Below are 23,084 nucleotides of genomic sequence, written 5' to 3' on the forward strand. Positions count from 1 at the left end.
GGCTACACAGGTGCCAAGCCAGAAGCTTCCTTTCAATGAAAAATTGAAAGCTGCATGAGTTATTTATTTGTTGTAATAAATTGCGTTAGGTGTTATCTTTTTCTGTGTTATCATCAGAGCTGTTGTCAGCTGTTATCATGGAGCTGTTCTGGGTTAAGTGTAATTTTAGTGCTGTATTATCATGGGAAGAGAAAATGTTTTCCTCTTTTGTTGTGCTCCAGTTTATCATTATTTGCTCTGTGGAAACATTTCTCAAAATGCCTTTTGGTCACAGAGAACAGATGCACTAGGAATGAAAAAAAAGAAATTAATTAAATGGAATGAAAGGAAAATAAGCAAAATGGAAGTGAAAATACAATGAAAGTATCTAGTTAGGAGGAATACATTGCTTTTTTCCCCTTTCTGTTGGCAGTAGGTACTGTGTAAATTTGCTCATGGGCATGGAATACATGTTTGTGTGGTTTAAATGGGAAGTCAGGCAAAGTTCAAATAAACCAGCTTTTAAATTAATGCAGTTATACCAGCTCAGCTACTTTGTATAGCCATTTTCATACTTGAATGTTTTGGTGTTTACTTTTCTGAAAGAGGCTGTATTCACATCTGACTAGAGCATTGATTTATCATTTGCCTTTGTGTGAGGCTCAATACTGGAGTGTTGAGGGAGTTCAGTAGGGAGATGTCCATGAAGGAAAAGTCTTGTGTGCAGTTCTCACCTGCAATACAGTTCTAATGAATTCTCCTGATTTAATGTTATATTGGTGCCAGGTGTTATCTTGAGCTGCTTACTGAAATTTCCTTTGATTTTGAAAAAGGGAAAAAAATTTCTAAAAATGTTTCCTTGTACTTTTAGATCAAGGCTGTCAAACTCCCCGGACAAAAATGACAGTAAGTACATAACACACTCTTATATCTAACTCTGTCTCTCTGACACACACTCTCTCTCTCTCTCTTTATATGTATATATATATATATATATATATATATATATACACACACAAAACATAATTTGGTGTACTTAAAATGTGAGATCCCAGTGAATTAGAGGGATGCTATTAAAAACCAAAAATCAGTGTCTTTGAATGATCCTAAGCTAAATTTATAAAGCTTTTTAGTCTTTTTCACATCTGTAGGTGAAATAAAAATTTCAAATATTCATACTTCCTTTTCAATGTCTTCTGGGAAACTAAGTCAACAACCATGTGTTTTACATCTATAGTGCATATAAATGTTGCTTAAAAGTTGATCAACACACTGTGTGTCTTATTCATGTGTTTAGAATAACTAGTGTCTTTATTGAGTATAGAAAAGGAAGAGAATTTCACTGTCCAGTTGGAATATTAAGGTGTAGCTCAGCTTCAAAAAGCTGAAAATAAATCTTCAGTTCTTAAATTTTATCCTTCCCAAGAGAAGAATTCTCCAGTGCTCAAGATCTGATTGACTCTGTTACAGAGTAGGGATGCAGAGCCTTTTGCAGAATCACTGTTTGGAAGTGTGGGGATCATCAGTGGAGCAGTAGCCTTGATCATTCTGAGTTTCAGTTTTTCTCAGCTTGTCAAAAATACTACTATTAATATTATTTTCTGTTAGTTTAGTGTATTTTGTTTGAAACCTAGTTTTGTTTTGATTTGTTTGTTGCATGGAAGGTCTGAGAGAATTGCCTTTTAAATGCAAATAGGCATCAAAGGTAAATCTTAGATTTAAGTGAAAAAGTGAAAGTTTTTGATGACAATATAAATACATTTATGAGAAACACAGAAAATTGCTTAGGTAACTAGAGACATCAGACAAGCTAAGCTGTCATGTTAAAAACTTTCAGTATTTTATGGTTAATGATGTTAATTCAGTGATGTAAAGATCATGTCAAAGCTATGTGTGATACAGTATTTTTTAAATACATTTTAGGGAGTGTACCCCTGGTAGAGCATATTGCTTTTCTTGGGACTGGGCTTTCTTTCCCTATCTAAATGGACATATGGGGGTAGTCTTCCTATATATAACCAAATAAAACTGAAAGTTTGTTTCTCAAATCAGGTTCTAAAAGAGGTACAAAACCCATGTCTGGAACAAGAGAGTTTTTTACCTCTTGACCATAAGATGCAATTTGAACCTTCTGGGATGTTCCCAGGTTATTTATTGTCACTGTTGCAGAGCCAGCAGGGGGAGCTCGAAGCTCATGCTTTAGGTAATAAAAAAGTGTTCAGAGAATTTCATTCAGAAAATAGTCATCTTTGGACTGTGGCATAATTCAAGAAGATCTAAAAGTTTGTGCATGCTGCTCATAATGAACTTTTTTTACAGCTAAAATTATTTTTTATGTTATAAAATTGCTTAAATGGCACTTTCACTTAAAGAAGCACGTTAAAAAAAGTGTTTACAGTACCTTCAATTAGAAAAAAAAAGGAAAATGAGCCAGAATTCCTAGCCCTCCTCTCATGATCCTGGGGCAGTGGTAGCTCAGTACCAGGAATGTAGAATAGCGTGCAATTTTAGAATAATAGTTGGTGCTGCTTTGTTATGTTTCTGTGAGCTTCCTCTTCAGTATCTCGTTTATGAAAAGTATCAGCTGATACATTAACACAAGAACTTTGTGTTGGAATCAGTGTGGTCCAACAGCACCTTCTCTTATTTGCTTGTCTGCAGGGCTCAGCTCCACCACCTTCTCCAACACCTAACAGAGAAATGAAGAACAAGGCAGTTCTTTGCAAGCCTTTGACAATGACAAAAGCCACGTACTGTAAACCTCATATGCAGGCAAAATCTTGTCAGACAGGTAACTCCTGAACTGTGCCAGAACTAATTTCCTCATTGCAGCTTTTTCTTAACTATTACTGTCTTTTAACATATTGCAAATATTCTGATTTTTTTTCTCACTAAAATGGCTGGTGTAAAATATATTTAAATACCTGGCAGTATTTGCCTTTTTCCTTTTTCTCTTAATAGAAGATGAGTGGAAGAAAGAGTATGTCCCAGTGCCTATTCCTGTACCAGTCTATGTTCCGGTGCCTATGAACATGTACAGTCAAAATGTTCCTATTCCTACCACGGTTCCTGTTCCTGTAAGTGAGACTTCAGCTTCATTTTTAAATTGGCATCCCTTCACATGCTTGTGTGGGACCACCTTGTGCTGCTGGTTGTTCTCCTCCTGGTCCATCTAAAGGATTGCAGGGTGCTTCAGGGCTATTTATTGAAAAATAAATATCCTACAGCAGCACTTGAGTCCTGATTGTTCTTTAGGACCTGTCTGCCTGCTTCCAGTGTGAACATCTTGTGCCACTGGGATTTTTAGGAACAGTTCTGAGTGATACTGCTGAATATGCTGAATAAGCCTTTAACAGCAAGGTTTGTTCTTGTAATAAGGAAACTGAAAAGGTTGTGTTGGGAATGGATGGCAGAGTGGGATAAACAGCAGGAAAAAACAAGCCACTAAAACAAGATGCTGATTTGTCCAAACTGGTGGTCTGAGATTACAATCAGATAAGTTTGAAGTTCCAAAGACCCTTCTTTCTTTGACCAGCTTTTTGTCTTTTTTTTTTTTTTTTTCCTGTGTCCTTTCCTGCTGTCCCTTCTGTTCCTAGCTCCTTCATGTTGGGTTTTTAACCTGTCAGCATTTTTTGTTAACTCACACTAGAGTGACTTGTTTCTAATCTGTATCAACTCTGTCTTTCAGAAGAAGAGTATAGATTTTTTTTGGTTGTTGGTTGCTTTGTTGTGGCATTTTTTCTTTTCTAATTATCTCTGCCTCCCTGTCTGCACAGGTGCCAGTTCCAGTTTTTTTGCCCACTACTCTGGATAGCACTGAGAAAATCCTTGCAGCAATAGAAGAGCTGAGGGGAAAAGTGCCTGGAGATCCTCTGGAAGCTGAGCTACTGAACTTGTCTGGGGTGGTACCTGAACATGTTGGAAAAGCTGAAGCTTCTGATGTGGCCAGTGAGTTTCCTGATGAGTTTTTGACTGTTTGGAATGCTGGGGGATGTGTGTGACTAGAAGGATTTGGTTTGGTTTTTTATTTTAGGGAAAGTTTGAGTATAACAGTGCTGTCATTGAAGTCTAATATGAAGTTGTATTGTACTTTAATGTCAGATGGCAGCTAAGTACCACACAGCCACTCACTCAGTTCCCTCATGCCTGGTGGGAAAGAGACTTGGGAAAAAAAGTAAACCTTGTGAGTCAAGAACAGTTTAATAATTGAAACAAAATATATACTTATACTCGTAAATATACAACTAAAAGAGGGGAGAGGGAGGGATAAAACACAAGATGGCTAAGTGATGCATCATACAGATGCTGTCCACCCACTGACCCAGCCTGTTCTTGAGCAGCAATTGGTGGTTCCCAGCCAACTTCCCCAGTTACATACTGAGCACTGTGTGTCCAACACCCCTTTGGACACTTCAGCTCAGCTGTTCTGGACATGCTTCCTTTCAGCTTCTTGTGCATTCTGGCAAAACCTGGGAAACTGAAAAGCCCATGATTTAGAGTAAGCACTACTGGGCAACAACCAACACATTATTCTCATAATAAAAATTTATATCTGAAGATCAAAAAGTCCCACATACTTTATACTTTGTAGTTTTAGTTTCTCAGTGCCCATGTCTGTTTGCTCTTCTTTTCTGGCTCTGCTTGCCCAAATCTTCAAGTCTTTCCTGTGTCTTTCCAGGAAAATTTGCCTTCACTCAGATGAAATTTTGAAGGTTTTTTCCAAGCTCTTTCAACAGATTTCTGAAAGGTTGTTGACAAATTACATATACTTACACTTTGTGCCTCGTTATGTAGGAGGCCGGTGGAGCTGCAGTCCTGGGAGGCTTACTGTATTCTGATCTATTGCCATTCTTCTACTAAAACTGCACATTTCTGGTAGCACTGCAAGGTTGTCATTTTCAGTTTCTTGCTGTCTTATATAAAGTACAGCTAGCTAAATGAGCAGATGTATGGGATCAGAGCTTGCTCACTTACAGAGGACTGAATTTGGAGCAATCAGTGTTTGCCAGAAGCTGGAGAGAGTTCCAGCTTTGTTTCTCCCTGCCTGCATGCCTTATTTGAGCAACAGATCCTACAGAAGCAGAATTGAAAGTCTGTTCTGTTGGACAGGATCAGGTAGGAAAATAGACAGTTAGTTTTGGCAAGATTGTTTGAGTTGTGGGATTGGTTGATATGATCTTGGTTCACTTGATTTCCTATATATGTGCTTTGCTGACTCACCTTCATGGAGAAGAACAATGGGCTAGTAAGTATGTTTTATGTTTGAAGGAAATCAGCTTGGAAAAGTAAATATGAGATCCCAAGAACAAGAAAATGTAGGATGGTAATGAGCAGAACAATCAGTTTTAGAACAACTCAGCTTCTAAAGTTGTAGATCTGCTCCATTTGGCTAATCCATGTGTTGGTTAAAATAATGATTTTTTTTTTCCTTTTGTTTTAAACAGGTGTGATAGTTGACTCCAATGTCCTAAACTCAGAGTCACGGACAAGTTTGCCTGATGTTCCATATGAGCCAGACCTTGATATTGAAATAGACTTTCCAAGAGGTAATTCTTCTGTTATTTTAATAAATACTGTGACACTCTGGGCAGCCCTTGTACCTTGTTTAATCATCCTTTCAGAGGAGCTTTATTTGATTGCAGGATCCACTTAACTGACTGACTACTGTTAGGTAAAACTTTGCCATGCCTTTGGGGGCATGGATGGGGGACTTCTGAATTAGTTCTTCCATCTTTCTAAATACAGTATTTGAAATAATGCAAAGAAAAGGGGAAGTTAACCATTCACAAAGAACTTGGGTGCATTACTTGTTTTGAAGGCTCAAGGACTCAGATGGCATGTGTCATGGAAAACATAATGAATGCATTCTTCAATTTCCAGGTATTTTCATGGTTTAGAGAAATTACTAAGGAGTCAATTTCCCACTCAAGTTTGTTAGAAAATTGGCAGGCAAGTTGGCATGCTACACACCACTTGTGTTACCTTTTAATATCTTGGTAATATCCATATCAACATTTGAAGCAGTAGCATTATTTGAATTAACAGGAAAAAATCACTGCTTTGGGACCTTTCTTGAAAGAAACTCTTGATGCTATCTAGTACAATTTCTGCCACTCTACAGAATGCAGGGAGCAGTGTCTGTTTCCTTACACCATACCCCAGTCAATCCAAGATCCAAGAAAGCTTCTGGCTGTAGTTACTATCCCTCTTTCAGAGCTTCTGTTGGACACAAGACACTCATACCTCAGCTGGGCAGTTTTCTAGGAGTTGACAGGCTCCTTTTGTGCTGAAGACTACTTCTCTCTGCAGTAGATGTCCATTTTTCTCTATGCCTAATTTAAAGACAAAGCCTGGGGGTTGGGCTGACCTTAATCTTGGGAAGTTTAGTCAGATGCATACTGGGTTTCTAACCCTCTTTTTAAGTGAGGCTGGGAACATGAGAAAGAAAAACTATAGAAGAAAAGAAATAAGCAAGTTGGAGTAGTAAGTAGCAGCAGTCTGTAAGAGCCATTGATTACACTGAAGTGCTTCTGAGATAAGATTCTTGGTGGTATCAGGAGCAGGACTGCTTTTGAGTCTGGGGCAGAGTTCTGAAATCTCTGCATGTAAGTGCTATTTCATCTGCTCCAGTTGGAAAGCTGTCTTGAGAAATAAGGTGGTGAAATCAGATTATCAGAAGAGTGTTCAATTTTGAGTGAAAACATTCTTTGATGGCTAAATGAGGGATGAACCATCTTCAATAAAGTAAATGAAGGTGGGACTTGGAACACTACATCCATTCATACCTTGTCTCATTCCTCCCTGAAATAGAGTCCTCAGTCCTACCCCTGAAATGTTAAATAAACAGTATTTTGAGGTATTGCCATACATCTGCTTGCCAAACTTAACTGTAATATCCATCATGAGCTAGACCTCTACCACTTGTATAAATCTAGACTAAACCAGTTTCACTGAAGGAGTTTGCCTTCTGATTCTTAGTGTTTTAAACCAAGTGGGATGTGCTACAAGAAATAACAAAACATGTATAGAAATCATCTAAATTCATGAAGAAAACTACACGTACTAAGTAAAACATTATTTAAGAGTCTACAGTAAGAAATTCCACCTTTGCATCTTCAGATAATACTTGAAATGTTGAGCATTGCATACTCTGAAACCTACTTAGAAATAAACTATTTGACAGCTTTGTCTTACAATATGACAGCTTTGTCTTAGTTTGAATATAAAAATAGGTTTGTTTTGTCTTACCAAAATCCAGTGTTTGGTTGTGTTTATTTGTGTGCCTTTGTGACATGCATAAAAATAAACTCCTTATGTTAAGGCACACCAATATAGGTAATTGGTTTTTCTCAAAGCAATGTTATTTAAAAGACACTTAGAAATAAGTTTCTGTTAATGTATTTTCAGCAACTGAGGAGCTGGATACAGAAAATGAGTTTTTGTTACCTCCTGTTTTTGGTGAAGAATATGAGGAACAGCCAAGGCCTCGGTCCAAAAAGAAGGTAATTTTTTCATGCTATTAAAAATATCAAGAAAAGCACAAAAAATTATGTATGAAAAAATATTAGTTCTGATAATGATTTACAGCGTGTTACTATCTACTCATAGCTAATATCCTATCTTTATGACATACATTGATACATTTAAAATAATAAAATTATTTCAGTGGTATGTCTGTTGCAGATAACTGTTGGATTTGATAGGAGTGTGATTTGTAAATTCTGATCCTGTTTTTGCTTCACAGTGGCAGAACTGTTGATAGAATGTGCCACTGTGTATACACCTACTGTATTCTTAGCAATCCTGTTTTACCTTCTACTTTGAACAAAGGGGTCTTGGTTTAGTTTGGTGGTAAGATGGGAAAAAATTGGCATTATCATGGTTTATAATGGAAACCATACCATATAAAAGAGTTTTAAATTATTTTTATTTGCTTGTAATTTTCCCAGATTTTATTTTTAGCCAATCTTAGTTCAGCCATTGGATACAAATTAGCCATAGTCTTATATTTAGAAGGACACTACCAAGAAATAGTTTCCTATGCCTGGCACAAAGCTGAAATGGTTTTGTTCCAATAATTGCAGTAGATATTGCAGCTTTAAAAAAAACAGCCAACATCTACTGAAGCTTTCTGATAATAAATGGGTCTTTCTAATATCAAATCTGGAGTAAAAAAATATTTAAAAAATAATAGTAAAAAAAATTTAAAAAATAGCTTTTGCTATTATGCACTGGATATTATCACATATGCACTGCTAGGCGTGCTTTAATCTGGATCCAGTGCTGCCTTTTCCATTGGCAAAGGGTTCATTTGAGGAGTGGAGCCTTGTGACGCAGATTTGTCACATCTTCAGTTCCCTGTTCATGGACACTCTGGAGTTGTGTGAGTGCCCTGGGGTGCATTGTGCCCTTTGGCCCGCGGCTGGCCGTGCCAGGTGCTGTGTCCCTGCTGTGTCCCTGCTGTGTCCCTGCTGGTGCCTTAGCCTGTGTTGCCGTGGCAGGGAGTGAAGAGGAAAGCCGTGTCGGAGTACCAGGCGCACGATGACAGCTCCGAGAACTCCGAGTGCAGCTTTCCCTTCAAATACGCCTACGGGGTGAACGCCTGGAAGCACTGGGTGAAGTCCCGCCACACAGACCAACAGCTTCCAGAGCTAGAGGAGCTGAAATCAAGTAAGTATTGCCAAAAATCTGCCATCCACTTGTGACCTGCTAGGGATTCTGACCTGCTTTTTGTGTGATTCTCAGCTGGAATTTTTGATCGAATTTTTCTCATGTCCCTCATGTTTCCAGCATGACTGAGATTATTTTACCACAGAGTTGCCAAACTCTTTTTCTTCTAGTTTTTTCTGTTTGGTTCAAAATGCTGTGTCTCACACTTCTCGTGAAAGCTAGGACAGCACCTTCTTGGCTATTCTGATTTTCTGTGACCATTTTAATTTTTTGTTTGCATCCTATTTTTCCTCATATTCTAACTCACTTTAGGGCTCACACTGTTTCTGGGCTTCTAAATGGCAAAGGAGGGACATCCTCCTACTCTTTGTCCTTAAGGAGATCTTCCTCTGAGGCTGGATTACCTGGCTGTGGAGCTCTGGCACAAGGTGGCCTTTGATCCCCTGGAGCCATGCTGCTCTTTCTGCAGCTCTCCTCTCTGTACACATTTGTACTGTGGGGGAAAAGGGGAATTGCTGCTACTCCTGCTGTTCTTTAGCTCCCACATGCATCTCAGCACCCTTGTGTTGTGCTCTTGGGTCTTTGGAAACTGCTGTTTCCCCTGAAGGTGCCCTTCTACACCACTGGCTTCACTTCAGCATCTTGGGCTGCCTCTGTGACATCCTGAGCTGTGCATGACAGTACATTTGTTAGCAGGTGTTACTGCATTTTAGTTCTACTGTAACTGGACATTACTGTGGGAGCCTTGATTGTTTTACTACAGACCTAACATTTTAACTGCTTAGTACATTTTAGTCTCATTCATTGGTTAATGGAGAGGACATCAAGCCAGATTCCCAGTTTCCAGTCAAAAAGCACCCCATCCCACCTTCACTGTGTGACAATTCTGTTGTATAATGTAGCATTTCTTCTCTATTTTACAGTAAAGTCTGTGAAATTAAAGGAAGATCTATTATCACATACTTCAGCTGAGTTAAACTATGGGTTGACACATTTTGTCAATGAAATTCGAAGGCCTAATGGAGAGAACTATGCACCTGACAGCATCTATTATCTGTGTCTTGGAATTCAGGAGGTTAGTAGAGGCTGTAGAGATGGGAAATGGAGCTGCTGATTTGACTGTAACCCATTTCAGTAGAAGAGTGGAGATAACATGGATTTACTGGCTAGGAGCTCCCCTTTATACATGGCTGTGATCAGGCTGCTGTGTAATCATGTTGTAGAGAGCTGTCTATGTAAGACATGAGTTTGCAGACCCATCCTGAAAGCTCAAACACACATGGGTATATTGTAATAATTTTAAGCTTCTTGCTGGGTTAAAGCAAGTAATTAGCCCAGTCAAACACTACATAGTCTTCTCAAATGCTGTGCTTCATTTTGTTTGCTAAAGATGTCCAGTGTAAAACCAGAATGAAACAAGGCATGATCTCTAAGCCTTTGCTAATTCAGTTCCTTAGCATATAGAGGAAACAACCTAAATTAAGTGTCTTTTGGGGAGGTTCTGATTTACTGGGTATTGCAGACTGTGGCCAGGCAGGATAGAGTGCAGGAAACTCTGCTGTGTTGGCTGTCCTACACTCAGCAAGATGGGAAGGGGTCAGGTTGGATGTAGTGGATGTGAAGGCAGTAACCTTTTGCTAGGTAAGAGAAGCTGTTCCACAGCTGATCTTTTAAGCAGGGAGGGCTGTCTTAATTTTTGCTACATAAGGCAAAACATAGGCAAAATAAGCAGTGTTCAGAGCTGAGAGCACAGAAAATTTCATTCAAGTTAAAAGGCAATAGAAGGTGTGTATGATGTGGAAAGCAAGCTGCTCACAGGGTTTGCAGTTCTACTTAAACTCTTCCATACTTGAGGCAGAGGACTTGAATCAAGTAACAATTTTTAAAATTGAAATATTTTAAAAATAAGTCATAAAGTAGTAATTTTCCTGTGTTGCAAGTATGCAAAAATCAAGAGTTAGTTGCTACCTTTGCCTCATTGTTGAAACTTGAGAAGCAAACATTGATTTTAGTCAGTGGCTTTTTAGTCAATATTGCTATAAGGTGTGTTTCAAATTCAGCTAGCTTTCTGCTTCTGCACTTGCATGATACACTGTCTCTCTGTACCTTTCTGTTGAATTGAAAATACTCATGTTAAGCAGATAAACAGTACACAAAGGGAAGTATGTGTTTAATAATGGAACTCAAACAGTATTTTTTAATCTTTCTCTTTGTACCTATGACATTGTCTATTTTGTCAGTCATGAAAGCTAGTTGTGTATAAAATATGTTCTTTTCAGCTCTTCAGAACCATAGTTTGTGTGGCAGCCACAATTATCATGAGGCCTAATACACATACACAGTGCTGGAACATTAGTGAACTAACATGTGGTCATTTTACTGCCTATATTTCGTGTCCAGGATTTCATTCAGGCAGTGTGAACAGCCCTGATTTTTTGGCCAGACTGGTAGGAAGATGTGCTGTGTTCTGATGAGTTTGCATTTCACAAAGGCAGACAGCAAGTGAGGAACAGAAACATGTGCTGTGAAGGGCTGCAGCCATCATCTGTGTGCAAATGGCAAATATTTGGGGGCAACTATTACCACCCTTCTGAAGAAACATGTTTAAGCAAGCTAGTGGCACACTAAATACAATGCAGTTGTAACAATGCACAATAGAACTCCATTGCCTTCTAGAATTTGCTTGGTCCTTTCCATCAGACAACCCCAACCCTGAAAGAGAATAAATTGTCTGCTACTGCATCAAAGGTATTGGCTTTGTTGAACCTGGAAGGGGCTCAGAGCAATGAAATTATGCCATTTAAGTATACAGTTGGGCCAAATATCATTAATATTTTGCTATCTTAGAGTAAATATTCTCTTCAAAGGAAGAGGATGTAGGAACCATAGGCTAGTAAAAAAGTGCATTCCCCTTCCACCAGCATTACTGCACTCATTTTGGCTAAATACTCAGTTTGGAGCTTTTCCTCATGGATAGAATGTGGTTTGAGTCCAGGAGTCTTCAAGTCCTAAGTTGATTGTTTTCTTTCTTGAGTTTGTAAACCAGCTTTTTCATAAAGGAAGCACTGTAAAATCTGTTCCAGGAAACCAGTCCCTGAGTCAGATGGTGCAGTTTCTCAGTTCAGGTTAATTTACAGCTGAAATTGTTCTGCTTTCAGACAGAAGTAGTTCAGTAATGGTTTTGATAGCTCTAAAGTAGTGATCCTGAAGGATAACACACTTAGAATTAAAGGCTGCTGCATGGTCAAGCAGGCATCTAGTGGAGATGGTTCATCTAGAGGAAGGTGTTAGCCTGCAGAGCTCCTTTGTTGCATCATGGCCTTCATTCTTGGTCCCTAACTGGGATTTGGTTTGGGATTTTTTTCTTGTTTTTTCTATGTCTGGTAATGGGGTTGTCTGGGCAGGCTGCCAGAGTTTGGCAGATTTTTGTCTGAAGGTCAGACAAACAAAATCGCTGTGCACGGTGATTCAGCCTGTTGTCCTCCACTGTGGGATCCAGAGGCACATCCAGTTCCTTGCCATGCACTGCAGTCACAGCAGAGCTCATCTCAGCTGGGAATGGCTTGTGCTCATGCTGCCCCTGTACGGTTTGTAGAGCAGCAGGGCACAGTGGTTTGGGAATGAAGGTTTGCAGGTTTGGCTGGTAGGTTGGAGTCTGTCCTGCTGCACAGCATCCTTCTGCAGACCCTCTGGTGCTCAGGGGAGCTTCAGGCTTCAGCTGGGGATGCCAGGGTTTAGTCAACACTTTGAACCAGGAAGAACTATTTTTAGTTGAGTTCTCACAGGCTTATGTGTGGATTGGTTTTGAACCAGTTTTCAGTCTTCATTTTCACTGCCAGCATTCAGTGTCAGTGTTAAATGCAAACCAGAGAGAAATATGTGGTGGAAAAATGTGCCAGAGAATGGAAAGGAGAAGCCATGAAGCTTACAGTGAGCTGTATTATCTGGCTTAGGATTGCTTTATGAAATCAAAACTGGTGTACATAGAAACAAGCACATGTGAGGGCATATTGTGCTTTGAGGAGTTAGTTAAACTTACCATATAAAATAGTTACCTAAATGAAAATGTTGAAAACCTGTAGGAAGTGTATTCATTCATTTGCCCCTATTATAAAATTAAGTGCAAAGATAAGGAGGCTAGGATGTACTGAACCATAATCACCTATCAGTGTTGTGGTTAATTTCAAGCATGGTGTTTCAAGAAATAGATATAATTTCCAGAAGCAAATGCGTTTTTTGTCTGTCACTTTTATTGTATTCACTAACAGGCACGTTCTTGCAAAGATAACACTGAAGTGGGAAATTTAAGAAGGCAATCCTCCTTTTCTTAGAAATGTCTCAGAGATGATAATGTCAAACAGTAGTCCTCAGCCATTAATTCTTGGTAAAGATTCAAAAGAATTTTTGTCTGTAAGGTCAAGAGGGTAAGATAATTAGATTGCAGAATAGGCCAGTGCCTTGCACCATCCTGTGATCTTTCTTGTATTGCTGTATATTATTATCACAAATATATGGATGGGTATTTTTCTCCCACTTTTGGATTGAAGATAGCTTTGTTACTGTCTGGAGTTCATATTTAAAAGGGCAGATTCTTCCTAAATGTGGGTTGGTTTTGGGTATTTTTGAAGTCCTAGGTGTAGGAAAAGGTGGTTTGGGGTTTTTTTAATGACTCCCCCATTCACTGATACAATGTTGCACACAGGAAATCTTGGGGAAAAATATTAGTTGTAATTAAACTATTTCATTTCTAACTGGATTCATATCCAGTTAGAAATTTACAACATACAATTATATTGGAACTGTTACCTGATAGATATTGGAAAAGCGGCATAGCTTTATTTTTAGATACTGCTTTTCAGTACAACACTTGCCCAGTTATGAAAAAAAGAAAACCCTGTAGCACAGGAGTTGTTCTAATCTGGAATTGTAAATACTCTGTCTCTCTCTTTTCTATAGTATTTATATAGGAGTAATCGGAAAGACAACATATTTATTGATCCCATCTACCAGACCTTTGAACAGGAACTAAATAAAATCCTTCGAAGCTGGCAGCCAAGCATACTTCCAGATGGTAATTTTCTTTTTGGTCATGTATGTTTTTCATCTCTTAAAAGTTATGTATTCTTAAGCATGCATATATATATATGTTTATATATGTTATGCATTGCAATAGCAGGTGATGAAGAATTACAGATGTGTCTTCTAAGATTTAATTTAAAACTCTACCTGTTTTTATTTGTCTTGTTTCTGGGTAATCCATGCTACAAGAGTTGTTTTTGCTGCTCACTTAAAAATAACTACCCATCTTTAGGAGAGAAAGTTAAAAAAAAGCTCTTTGACCTGTAGTTTTTACCAGAGCTGAACTTATTTTTTTGCCCATTTTTTCCCCCAGATGGAAGCAGGCAGGCAGGTGCTGCGCTATGTGTAGGTAGGGCTAACAATTGATGTATTTTAGAATTTCTCACCTGGATTAGGAGGCTCTTTGCTGGGAGTCTTCTGCTCAGAAGGATCATTTTTGTTCATGGAGAAAGCAGATTTTTCCCAGCAGACCAATATTCGTGCTGAACTACAGAATCAGCTGTTCTTCCATCTTTTTCACAATCCTCACTTGAGTGAAGGCTTGTCCTTGCCAGACCCTTTCCTTTCCTTTCTTTTCTCAATATTGACTTCTCTCAGTGCTGCCCAGAGAGCCTCTGTGTTGGGCCCTTCCTGCATCCTGTTATGGTCCAGGAATGCTTTCCAAGTGAGAGATCCATTAGTAATAAGAAGGAAGAAGGTACAGTGTTTGGAGGCCTTAACATGAGCAGAATAAAATGAACTCAAAAATATGCCTTTTATGATGGAATTAAGGTTACTCCATTGAACATTAATTTCTGTGAAAAGCATGAGAGAGCTGCATGTCAGAAATGCTGTTGTAACTAAACAGAAATGTGCTCTCTCTGAAATTGCCTGTACTGAGATTTCCCATTGACTGTCTCAGTGAGTGTCTTTAATAGGTGGGTTTGGGGAGTGTGGACATGAAAATAAATAAAAATAAATAAGTTTATCAGCAGCTTCTGTCATGATAATTTTGTTGCATTTCATAGTAAAAAACTTGATTTTTTTTTTTACCTTGACAGTTCATGGGCTGATCCATTGTATTTTCTCTACTATTCTTTCTTTTCAAGGATCAATATTCTCTCGAGTTGAAGAAGATTACCTTTGGAGGATTAAACAGCTAGGATCACATTCACCTGTTGCTCTTTTGAATACTCTGTTCTACTTTAACACTAAATATTTTGGCCTGAAAACAGTGGAACAGCATTTAAGACTTTCTTTTGGCACTGTTTTCAGACAGTGGAAGAAAAATCCTCTAACAATGGAAAGCAAAGCTTGTCTTCGATATCAAGTGTCTTCCCTGTGCAGAGCTGACAATGAAGGTACTAAGGCATTTCAAAATTGGTATTGCAGGAGCATCCACGTGGCTCTGAGGAGGGATATCTGGGCACCTGGCCAGGAGCCAGAGCTCTGCCTTTGCATACCAAGTCTAGCAGCTCTCAGCTCCCAGAACTCTGATTGGAGTGTGTGGTCCATGGGGACTCAGGGTCTCTGAGTTGATTTGAGCCCACTGGTCTCCATGTGAAATGCTGTGACTTTGCTGTGGTTGTGGGTGGTGTTTCCAGTGTGCACATTTGCACAGTTGTGGTAACCACCTTGTGGTACTTGGTGGGTTGCTTATGGGGAATTTTACTGAAAAATGCAAAATAAATCCAAGTTATAGCTTAGATGTTGTTCATTTTCTTCCTAAAGATAAAATTGCTACTGGAAAAAGGAAACATGAAGATGATGTGCCAGTATTTGAACAAATTGAAAACACATCTGATCCAGCTAGATGCCCTGTGAAAATGTTTGAGTGCTATCTGTCTAAAAGGTAAGTGTGATACAGGGTAATACAGACAGGTCTGGAGTACACCAGGTTCAGAAAGGAACTGTTTTGATGCAACATGAAATGTGCTCAAGCAAAGGGAATGGATTGAAATCTTCTGAAAAATATCTAAATGAAATCTCCACTTCTGTACCTGGACATTAAGTGTGGGAGCAGGGGAGTACTTCAGTGTTAATTGTCAAGGGCTCCATCTGGGAATAACAATACAATTCAATTTTCTTACCTGGGAATACCAACCATCTCTGTAGAGAATTGCCAGCAAGGGTTCTGGTGGGTTTTGCTACTGAGAGCTTTGTTTGTTAGGTCCCCATCTCTTCACTAAGAACTGGGTTAAGACAATGGATTTGCTTCATTATGAGCTACCAGGCATCTGGAATGTAGATGATTTTGAGGTACCCAGTGTGGAAGCATGTTTGAAATACTTTGTAGGAAAATGACTACTGGCAGTAATCCAGTATGTAGAACTAGCTTGTTTCCATCCAATCCCTACAATTAATTGTGCAGGAAGGAAGGAAGCAGAATTTATTACATGAAAAAAAAAGCTTAGGCAACTCTTAAAAAAGTTAATTTACTAGCTAAGTGTTTTGGAAGTTTGAAAACAAGATTTCTTGGAAAGTACTTTTCCTTAACTGTAACAGCCAAGTGACTGATTTTAATGTTTTGTTTAGTTATAAGGGAAATGAGGGCAAATGATACCAAAGAAAGAAAATCACCTGGTGTATACAAGACAGTAAATTAAATATGAGACCCAATGTGTGTTAGGAAACAGCATTATGGTCTGAAAGGCGAAGAAGGAGCTCACACAGCATCAGCAAAGTACAAGCATGTGATGCTATAGAGAGAAACAAGTGAAAAAGAGGTTGTGGTCTGTTAATGCAACCACCTGTCTTTCAAAAACTCAGTTGATCCTGGTTGTTGCAGAGGGATTTGGCCTTCACTTTCTCTGCTTTCATGATTTGGGGAGGATTTCTCATTAAAAAGTCAAAGTTGGATTTTTGAACTGAGTTACACAATTACTGGGGCTGAGACCACATAATTTTTTTTCTTTAGGAGGAACATCTCAACTTTGTGAGAAAAGAATGCTCTTAAACCCATTTAGGGCATCAGTTATGATGTGGTTTCAAGCCATACTGTCCTGCAGATGTTGGTCACCATTGTTAACTAAAACAGCAGACTGTTTCTCCTGGTTCTGCTACTTAATTTTGTTGAAATATTTTAAATGGAATATTTAACACTGTAAAAACTATTGTAAAATTTTAGGTAATGCCAGCTGTTTGAAATATACTTGGCAACCAGTGGACAGCTGTATAGTTGAAATTTCAGGATGTTTTCATTCACAGCTATGAAGGACTGTATTATTGTCTCATTATAGTCTCAAACTGCACTTGGGGGGGGTTTAGGTTGGACATTAGAGAGGAATTTCTCCACAGAAAGGGTAAGTAGACATGGGAATGGGCTGCCCAGGAAGGTGCTGGAGGTGCTTAAGGAAAGACTGGATGTGGCACTCAGTGCCATGGTCTGGTTGACATGGAGATGTTGGACCACAGATTGGACTCGATGATCCCAGAAGTCTTTTCCAACCTGATTGATTCTGTGATTCTGTGGTTGCTTGTTCCTATAAAAATACTGTTGTTTCAAGAAAGTAGGAAGGAGGTTAAAATATTTCAATTAGTAGACTATTTTAAACAACCATATTTTACTTCTTAATCTGATTTACATGAGAACAAAACAATCTGATAATCACACCAGCAGGTGAAGAGCAACACCTGAAATCTTACCAAGCAATTTGGGAAGGTGAGGTGGTGAAAATCCTTATTTTTACTGAAGAAACATGAAATATAGTTGACTCCTGAAGTCTGCAGTATTTGTGAAGGAGGGAGCTTGAGTCATCACTTGCTCATCCAGAACTGAAAATTCTTTTCTGAGACTTGCCTAAATAGATGAACTGCTAGGATTTCCTGAAAGGAGTCTTCTCTAGTGTCTTAGAGGATGTCTCTGAGCTGCATGTAATTCTATAATATAGCAGCTAAGGAATTAAGGGATTAAGATTTCTAACAACCAATCTTTTAAATAAAACAGGAGGAGGAGAGACTTTAGCTGCTTACACTTCTCTGCATCTCAGAACTACCATCCTTGGCTTTTCAAGGGAACCCCAGGCTTTACATTAAGAGGTAGTAGCCACATCAGCCAACAATTGTGTGAGCAATTATTGATGTAATTGGTGTAATTAGTGTTGGGTCTCTTTGCAAATCATGGAGAGTACTTTCTCTTTAGCAAGACCGGGATGTGCAGGTTTCTGAAGAGTCTGTGATCTCTTGCATGCTTGCTGAGTCCCAGGCATCTGGGACTGGCTGGGTTGGGCCAGACCAGGCAAGGTGTGGCCCAAACTCCTTCTATCAACAAGACCACATTTCTCATTATTCTTTTTGTTTTGGTTGGTTTGGGGTTTTTTTTGGTAACTTGCCTAGGTGCAGTTAGAATTGTGTTTGTGCAAGATTTTGGAGCTGCCAACCTCCTGTTTTGTCCTGTGAGGCTGTTTCTAACCCGCTGTGTTTTCCTCCTGGTAGCCCACAGAATCTGAACCAGAGGACAGACATGTTCTATCTGCAGCCAGAGTGCTCGGTGTCGGCAGAGAGCCCCATCTGGTACACTGCCACCTCGCTGGACCGCAACACTTTGGAAAACATGCTCGTACGGGTTCTTTTAGTAAAAGATATTTATGATAAAGACAATTATGAACTGGACGAAGACATAGATTAAAACAAACTTCCAAAAACTGTCAAAGACAACAAACAGCATTAGATATAGTCATGCTGCTAGACCTTTACTATGGAAAACATTTCAAGTTTACCCTTTGTTTTATGAGTTTTGTAGCAGTGTGTACCCTCACCTGGGTATTACCATGTAAATAGTTTGTGAGTGAAAGTCTCCATTATTCTGCGTAGTGGTTTTAGGAAACATAACAAACACATTTCAGATTCTTTTTTTATTATTTATTTGATTAGGTATGTTTGTAACTTTTTACATTGCAAAATATGAATGAGAATGTGCCATGTGTAATTTTTTTTCCCCTCGTAGTAAGATACATCCATGTTGCACAACTCTGCTGTTGGAAGCTCCCTTGGAGGAGGCTCTTTTAATGGCTTCTGAAACCAGATGGTTGTGTATGGGTAGCACTACTAAAGTTTAGAACTTGCTGTGTCTTTCAGAATTTTTAAATGAATTGTAAACTAATAGGTTTTTTACTTTTTAGTTACTGAAGCCTTATAAGGTTATGTAGAGAGATTCCATCTTATGTACCAAAAATAGACAAAAGAGAATGCTGTCAATATTGGTGTACTGTAATGTGAATCTATTCTGGTGAAAACACTTTTTTGTTGCCCTTATTAAAACCTTAGTGTCCTTTCGTTATTTGTGACTCTCTCTCAATTGCCCCTACAAATAAAATATATATGTAAAAGTAAGTGAATATAAGCTTAGAGCATGTGGTCATCAAGACACATTATTTTGTAAAAAGGAAAACTAAAACCAAAAGCCCCTCAAAAAAAAAAAAAAAAGGAAAAAAAAGAGATGTCTGATGACAATGCTGTATAATCCTTTTTTCATCTTTACTTTTCCAATCATAAATGCCAGTACCTCATATTAATGAAAATATGTCCTTTGTAGCCTTATAGAAAGGGGTTCTGTGCCATATTACATGAAGTAATATGGTATGCTAAATTTTTAACTTGTTTGTCCTTGCATTGCTGTATTTAAATACAGTCAATACTTGACTATGGGTGGAAAGATTCTTTTAACTAATGCCTCCATTCAAAAGCCATATGAGATGTGAAGTTGCAACAAGTCGAAAGATGATTTTTCTTGAAGAAAAATCCTTTCATTTGCTCTATATCCTTTCCTTGTGCTTACTTTACTTAAGTAGTCTGATTTCCAGATACATGTTTAACTGCTTAAGTTCTGTTACTTGCTCTTATTTAACTAATACAAACAATATGGTGGTTCAAGCAATGGTTTGCTGTTGTACTGAAAAAAATGTAGAGTATTCTACTATAAAGTACTCATAAGCTTAAGTCTCTCCTAAATGGCATTAATTATCTGTTGAGAGGAATCATCTACTAAAGGAGAAACTTTCTATGTATATATATATTACCACCTGAGGATTTATTTCTTGCAAGGGCTGCATGGCTTTTTCATTTTCCTTAGCTTAAAAGAATGCACATAAGGATGCATCTTTCTATATAGATAAATAAAGCTTCAGTTGCTTTGTTTTGTTAAACAAGTTCATTTAAATTTCTGCTATTCTGGTGTGTCTGTGAGTATGTATTAATTTTAGATATACCACTATTTCGAAAGGAGATGGAAATGTACATGTTTAATTTTTCATTTCTTTCTGGTGGCATTACCCTTCCTGTGAAATCAAGAAACACAACACAGCACCAGTGAGTAGATCACCAACCGCTTCAATGCACCTTTCCCTTTGTGAGTGGATACTTGAGAACTTTGTTCATTAACACCTGTTTTTTTCAAACAGCAGCCATAGAATATGCCCATGATACATAAAAGGGATGAAATCAGGAACTGGAGTCATTGTTTTGTTCTGGTCTCTCCTGCTTTTTTAACACCTGACTTGACCACAAGTTAAATTTACATATGGGGATCGTTACTAATGATCTGTGTTAAATGAAATTTGAAATATTGCATTTAAACATAACTTTTAAGTGTTTTGATAAATAGCAGTAAGGATCACTTGCAGCCCCTTCTCTATAGCTCAGACTTCAGGGACTTCAGCAGAGGTTTCAATTGCTCCCTGATTGTAACTGTGTTTAATGACAAACACACTTTTGTAAAACTGCAAACCTTTAATGTGAAACTGAAAGTTAAGTATATATGTTGAGTGTTTTGTCTTCAGCAAGAGTTTTAAATTCTTGTTCTCAAAATCAGATTACAGCTATTTCTTAAATAGTAAGGTCAGTCTTTAGTATGGCGTGTTGAACAATCTGTAGGCATTTTCAGCACCAGGAGGAAATAATTAATACTTCCTAAATTTTATCAGAAACCACATTATTGTTGTAGAATTCCTTCCATTTTCTACCCAAGATTGATCTGCCGTCACTAAAAATAACCAAGTTGGGTTTTGAAATAAACATTTTTACACGTAGATCCATGTTGGAAATGTAAAGATGGTTGTTAAGAAAATAACTTTTATTCCAGAAGATGGAGCTATTCCATCATCAGCAATAATGTTTTTTGAGTGGTTCATGTGTTCAGATTGAACGTTGTAAACTGCAGAGATATTGCAGTCAAGTCTGCATCATGCTTCGATGTATGCATTTTATTCCTCAATTTGAATGGTGATGCAAAATGCAATAAAATACCTTAGTCCTGGAAAAATAAAGATATGCAATTTTATAGTAATTAGGAGTTCAGGGCAAATCCTTTTTTTTTTCCCTTTGGCAGAACTGTCAGCAGCTGGAGTAGAATAAGGTTGATGTCAAGGAATTTTATGCTGCGCAGGACAAAATACGATGCTCTGTTCTACACAGGCTTTCAGGTGGGGATGTGTCTAAGAAACCTCACTTTCCTCCTTAAGAGGAGTTGGAGTGGCACCCTGGCTGTTGAGGGCATCCCTGTGAGCTCTGGCAGAGATCATCTGAGAAATGCAGTGTGGGGGCTGCACCCCTCTGTCCACACTCAGCCCTGCACCCCACTCCTGGCAGGGTTTTCTTAACTTCTCCAGTTGTGCCAACATCTGCTCTGCATCTCCTTGCTGTCAGATCAAATTTGGAACAATTCCCAGGTGTAGTTGTGGCCTTAAGACACTAAGAAAGTTAGATAGCAGCAGTAAGAAAATCACATAGAAAATATAGTTCAGTGTGAGAAACAGTGAAAAATTGATGCAATTTTCAGAAAATAAATTCACTTTGATAGTCATCTTTTTTATCTGTGACTGTGTTCAGTCAATGAGAATCATGCAGCTTTTTGTGATTAGGGAACTAAGCATCAATTACAGCAGTTGATTTTTATTGAACAAAAGGTTGTGGTTGTGAAATAATTTCAGTGTTTGCAATATTAATTACCTTTAAAGTACTCACAGTGGGACTCTGCAGTGCAGCAAAATTTATTTTCTTAGTACCTGTGACTCTGTCCTATGAGAGGCTGTGTAAATAGGTGGGGAACACAGGAGAGGTGGTCCATAAACCTTGCAGTCCCACAGGGAAGGTGGTGTGTGAGATGGAAGAGAAAAAGACATGAGTAGTGGTAGGAAAATCTGTCCCATACCCATTTTTGCTGACCTTTTTTATTATATAGGAGAGAGTTTTTCTGTTCCAGTTTCCCATTTTGTCTGTTATGGTTAGGAGCAGCAGTTAAATATTTTAATTTCCATTTTTTTAAAACATCCATTCTTCAATTCATTGCACTCATGTTGTGCATTATATAATACACATGATGTGCAGGACTGAGTATGTGGCAGAGTAAGTGGAGTGGGAGTTTAAATTACTGAGATGTAAGAGGGTGTTTTGCCATCACAGGTGAAATGTCTCTGGATTATAATACCAAAGGTCAGTTATGATTTGGAAGCGCTGAATTTGAAGTGTTGAAACCCAAAACCTCAGCACACGAGCCACAGGACTTGGGACCAGCATGTGATGGGGCTTGGGCTTTGAAACCCAGGCTGGTGTTTGTGAATGTGACACAGGGAAACAGGGCACAAATGGTGACTGTGTCCACTTTGAACAACTACCAGAGTTTAAAAGTTGCAGGTTTAAGATGTACTTTCTGATGAGGCCTTCTGAGCTTCTGTCACCTGGTACAACTTCCTACATAGCCTGGCTCAAAGCTTTTCAGCCATTCCTGCATGCATGGTGGATGTAGAAAAGAGGTAAGTATGTAAAAGGGTTTAGTCTGGTGAGTTTTATTTTTGGGAAATTGGTGTGTTGGTGTTTCCAAATACATATATCTGGAAAATTGTTTCCTCACCCAAGAAGTGGTTATCTTCATGGAATAAAGCTACTGATACAGCAGTCATGCATGACACATTTGCAATTGCAGAATATGAGTAGGGAAGAATGCAGTTAGCTCTGTATTGTGTCCCAGGTACTGGTGAGGTATTCCAGCACTTCTGCTGATTGTTTCATAACATGTTTTTCTATCTCCAGTGTGCTTCCCCCCCACCCCCCCCTCTTTTATTTGTGTTTGGTTTGGTTTGGTTTTGCTTGATGTGTAAAATGAAAGAAGAAAATCTCTGAAGATAACAGAGTTCTTGGAAAAATCCTTCAAGGACTCCCATCAGCCATTTCCTCTGTTGCTGGCAGGAGGATGTGAGAGGTGGCTGCTGGCAAGGAGCCACAGAGTAGCCCTCTTGTTTGTCACAGCTATGACGAGTGCCCAGACTCTGCTAATCCCCTCATGAAGCATAGTTTTACCTGGGCAAACCAGTGTCAGTGCCAGTCCTGGAAACCCTTCTGAGCAGAGCAATTTCTGCAGATGTTCGCAAAAACCAAATAGAGAA

General features: G+C 38.6%; 1 protein-coding gene across 6 annotated transcripts in view; it reads left to right on the forward strand.

The window, feature by feature from the left end:
• ZMYM2 (zinc finger MYM-type containing 2) overlaps positions 1-19,873 on the forward strand; it is an 87,034-nt gene extending 67,161 nt beyond the window's left edge. For all 6 annotated transcript variants that reach the window (XM_063148992.1, XM_063148998.1, XM_063148997.1 and 3 more), the window contains 12 exons: positions 851-885; positions 2,641-2,770; positions 2,941-3,056; positions 3,756-3,927; positions 5,424-5,525; positions 7,387-7,481; positions 8,481-8,649; positions 9,573-9,724; positions 13,606-13,720; positions 14,817-15,068; positions 15,439-15,559; positions 18,142-19,873. In XM_063148992.1, coding sequence (XP_063005062.1) covers positions 851-885; positions 2,641-2,770; positions 2,941-3,056; positions 3,756-3,927; positions 5,424-5,525; positions 7,387-7,481; positions 8,481-8,649; positions 9,573-9,724; positions 13,606-13,720; positions 14,817-15,068; positions 15,439-15,559; positions 18,142-18,334 — 1,652 coding nt within the window. In that variant the 3' untranslated portion in view covers positions 18,335-19,873. The remainder of the gene's footprint in view (positions 1-850; positions 886-2,640; positions 2,771-2,940; positions 3,057-3,755; positions 3,928-5,423; positions 5,526-7,386; positions 7,482-8,480; positions 8,650-9,572; positions 9,725-13,605; positions 13,721-14,816; positions 15,069-15,438; positions 15,560-18,141) is intronic.
• Positions 19,874-23,084: the final 3,211 nt, after the last annotated feature.

The sequence above is a fragment of the Melospiza melodia genome, chromosome 2 (assembly GCF_035770615.1).
Source record: "Melospiza melodia melodia isolate bMelMel2 chromosome 2, bMelMel2.pri, whole genome shotgun sequence".
NCBI lineage: Eukaryota > Metazoa > Chordata > Aves > Passeriformes > Passerellidae > Melospiza > Melospiza melodia.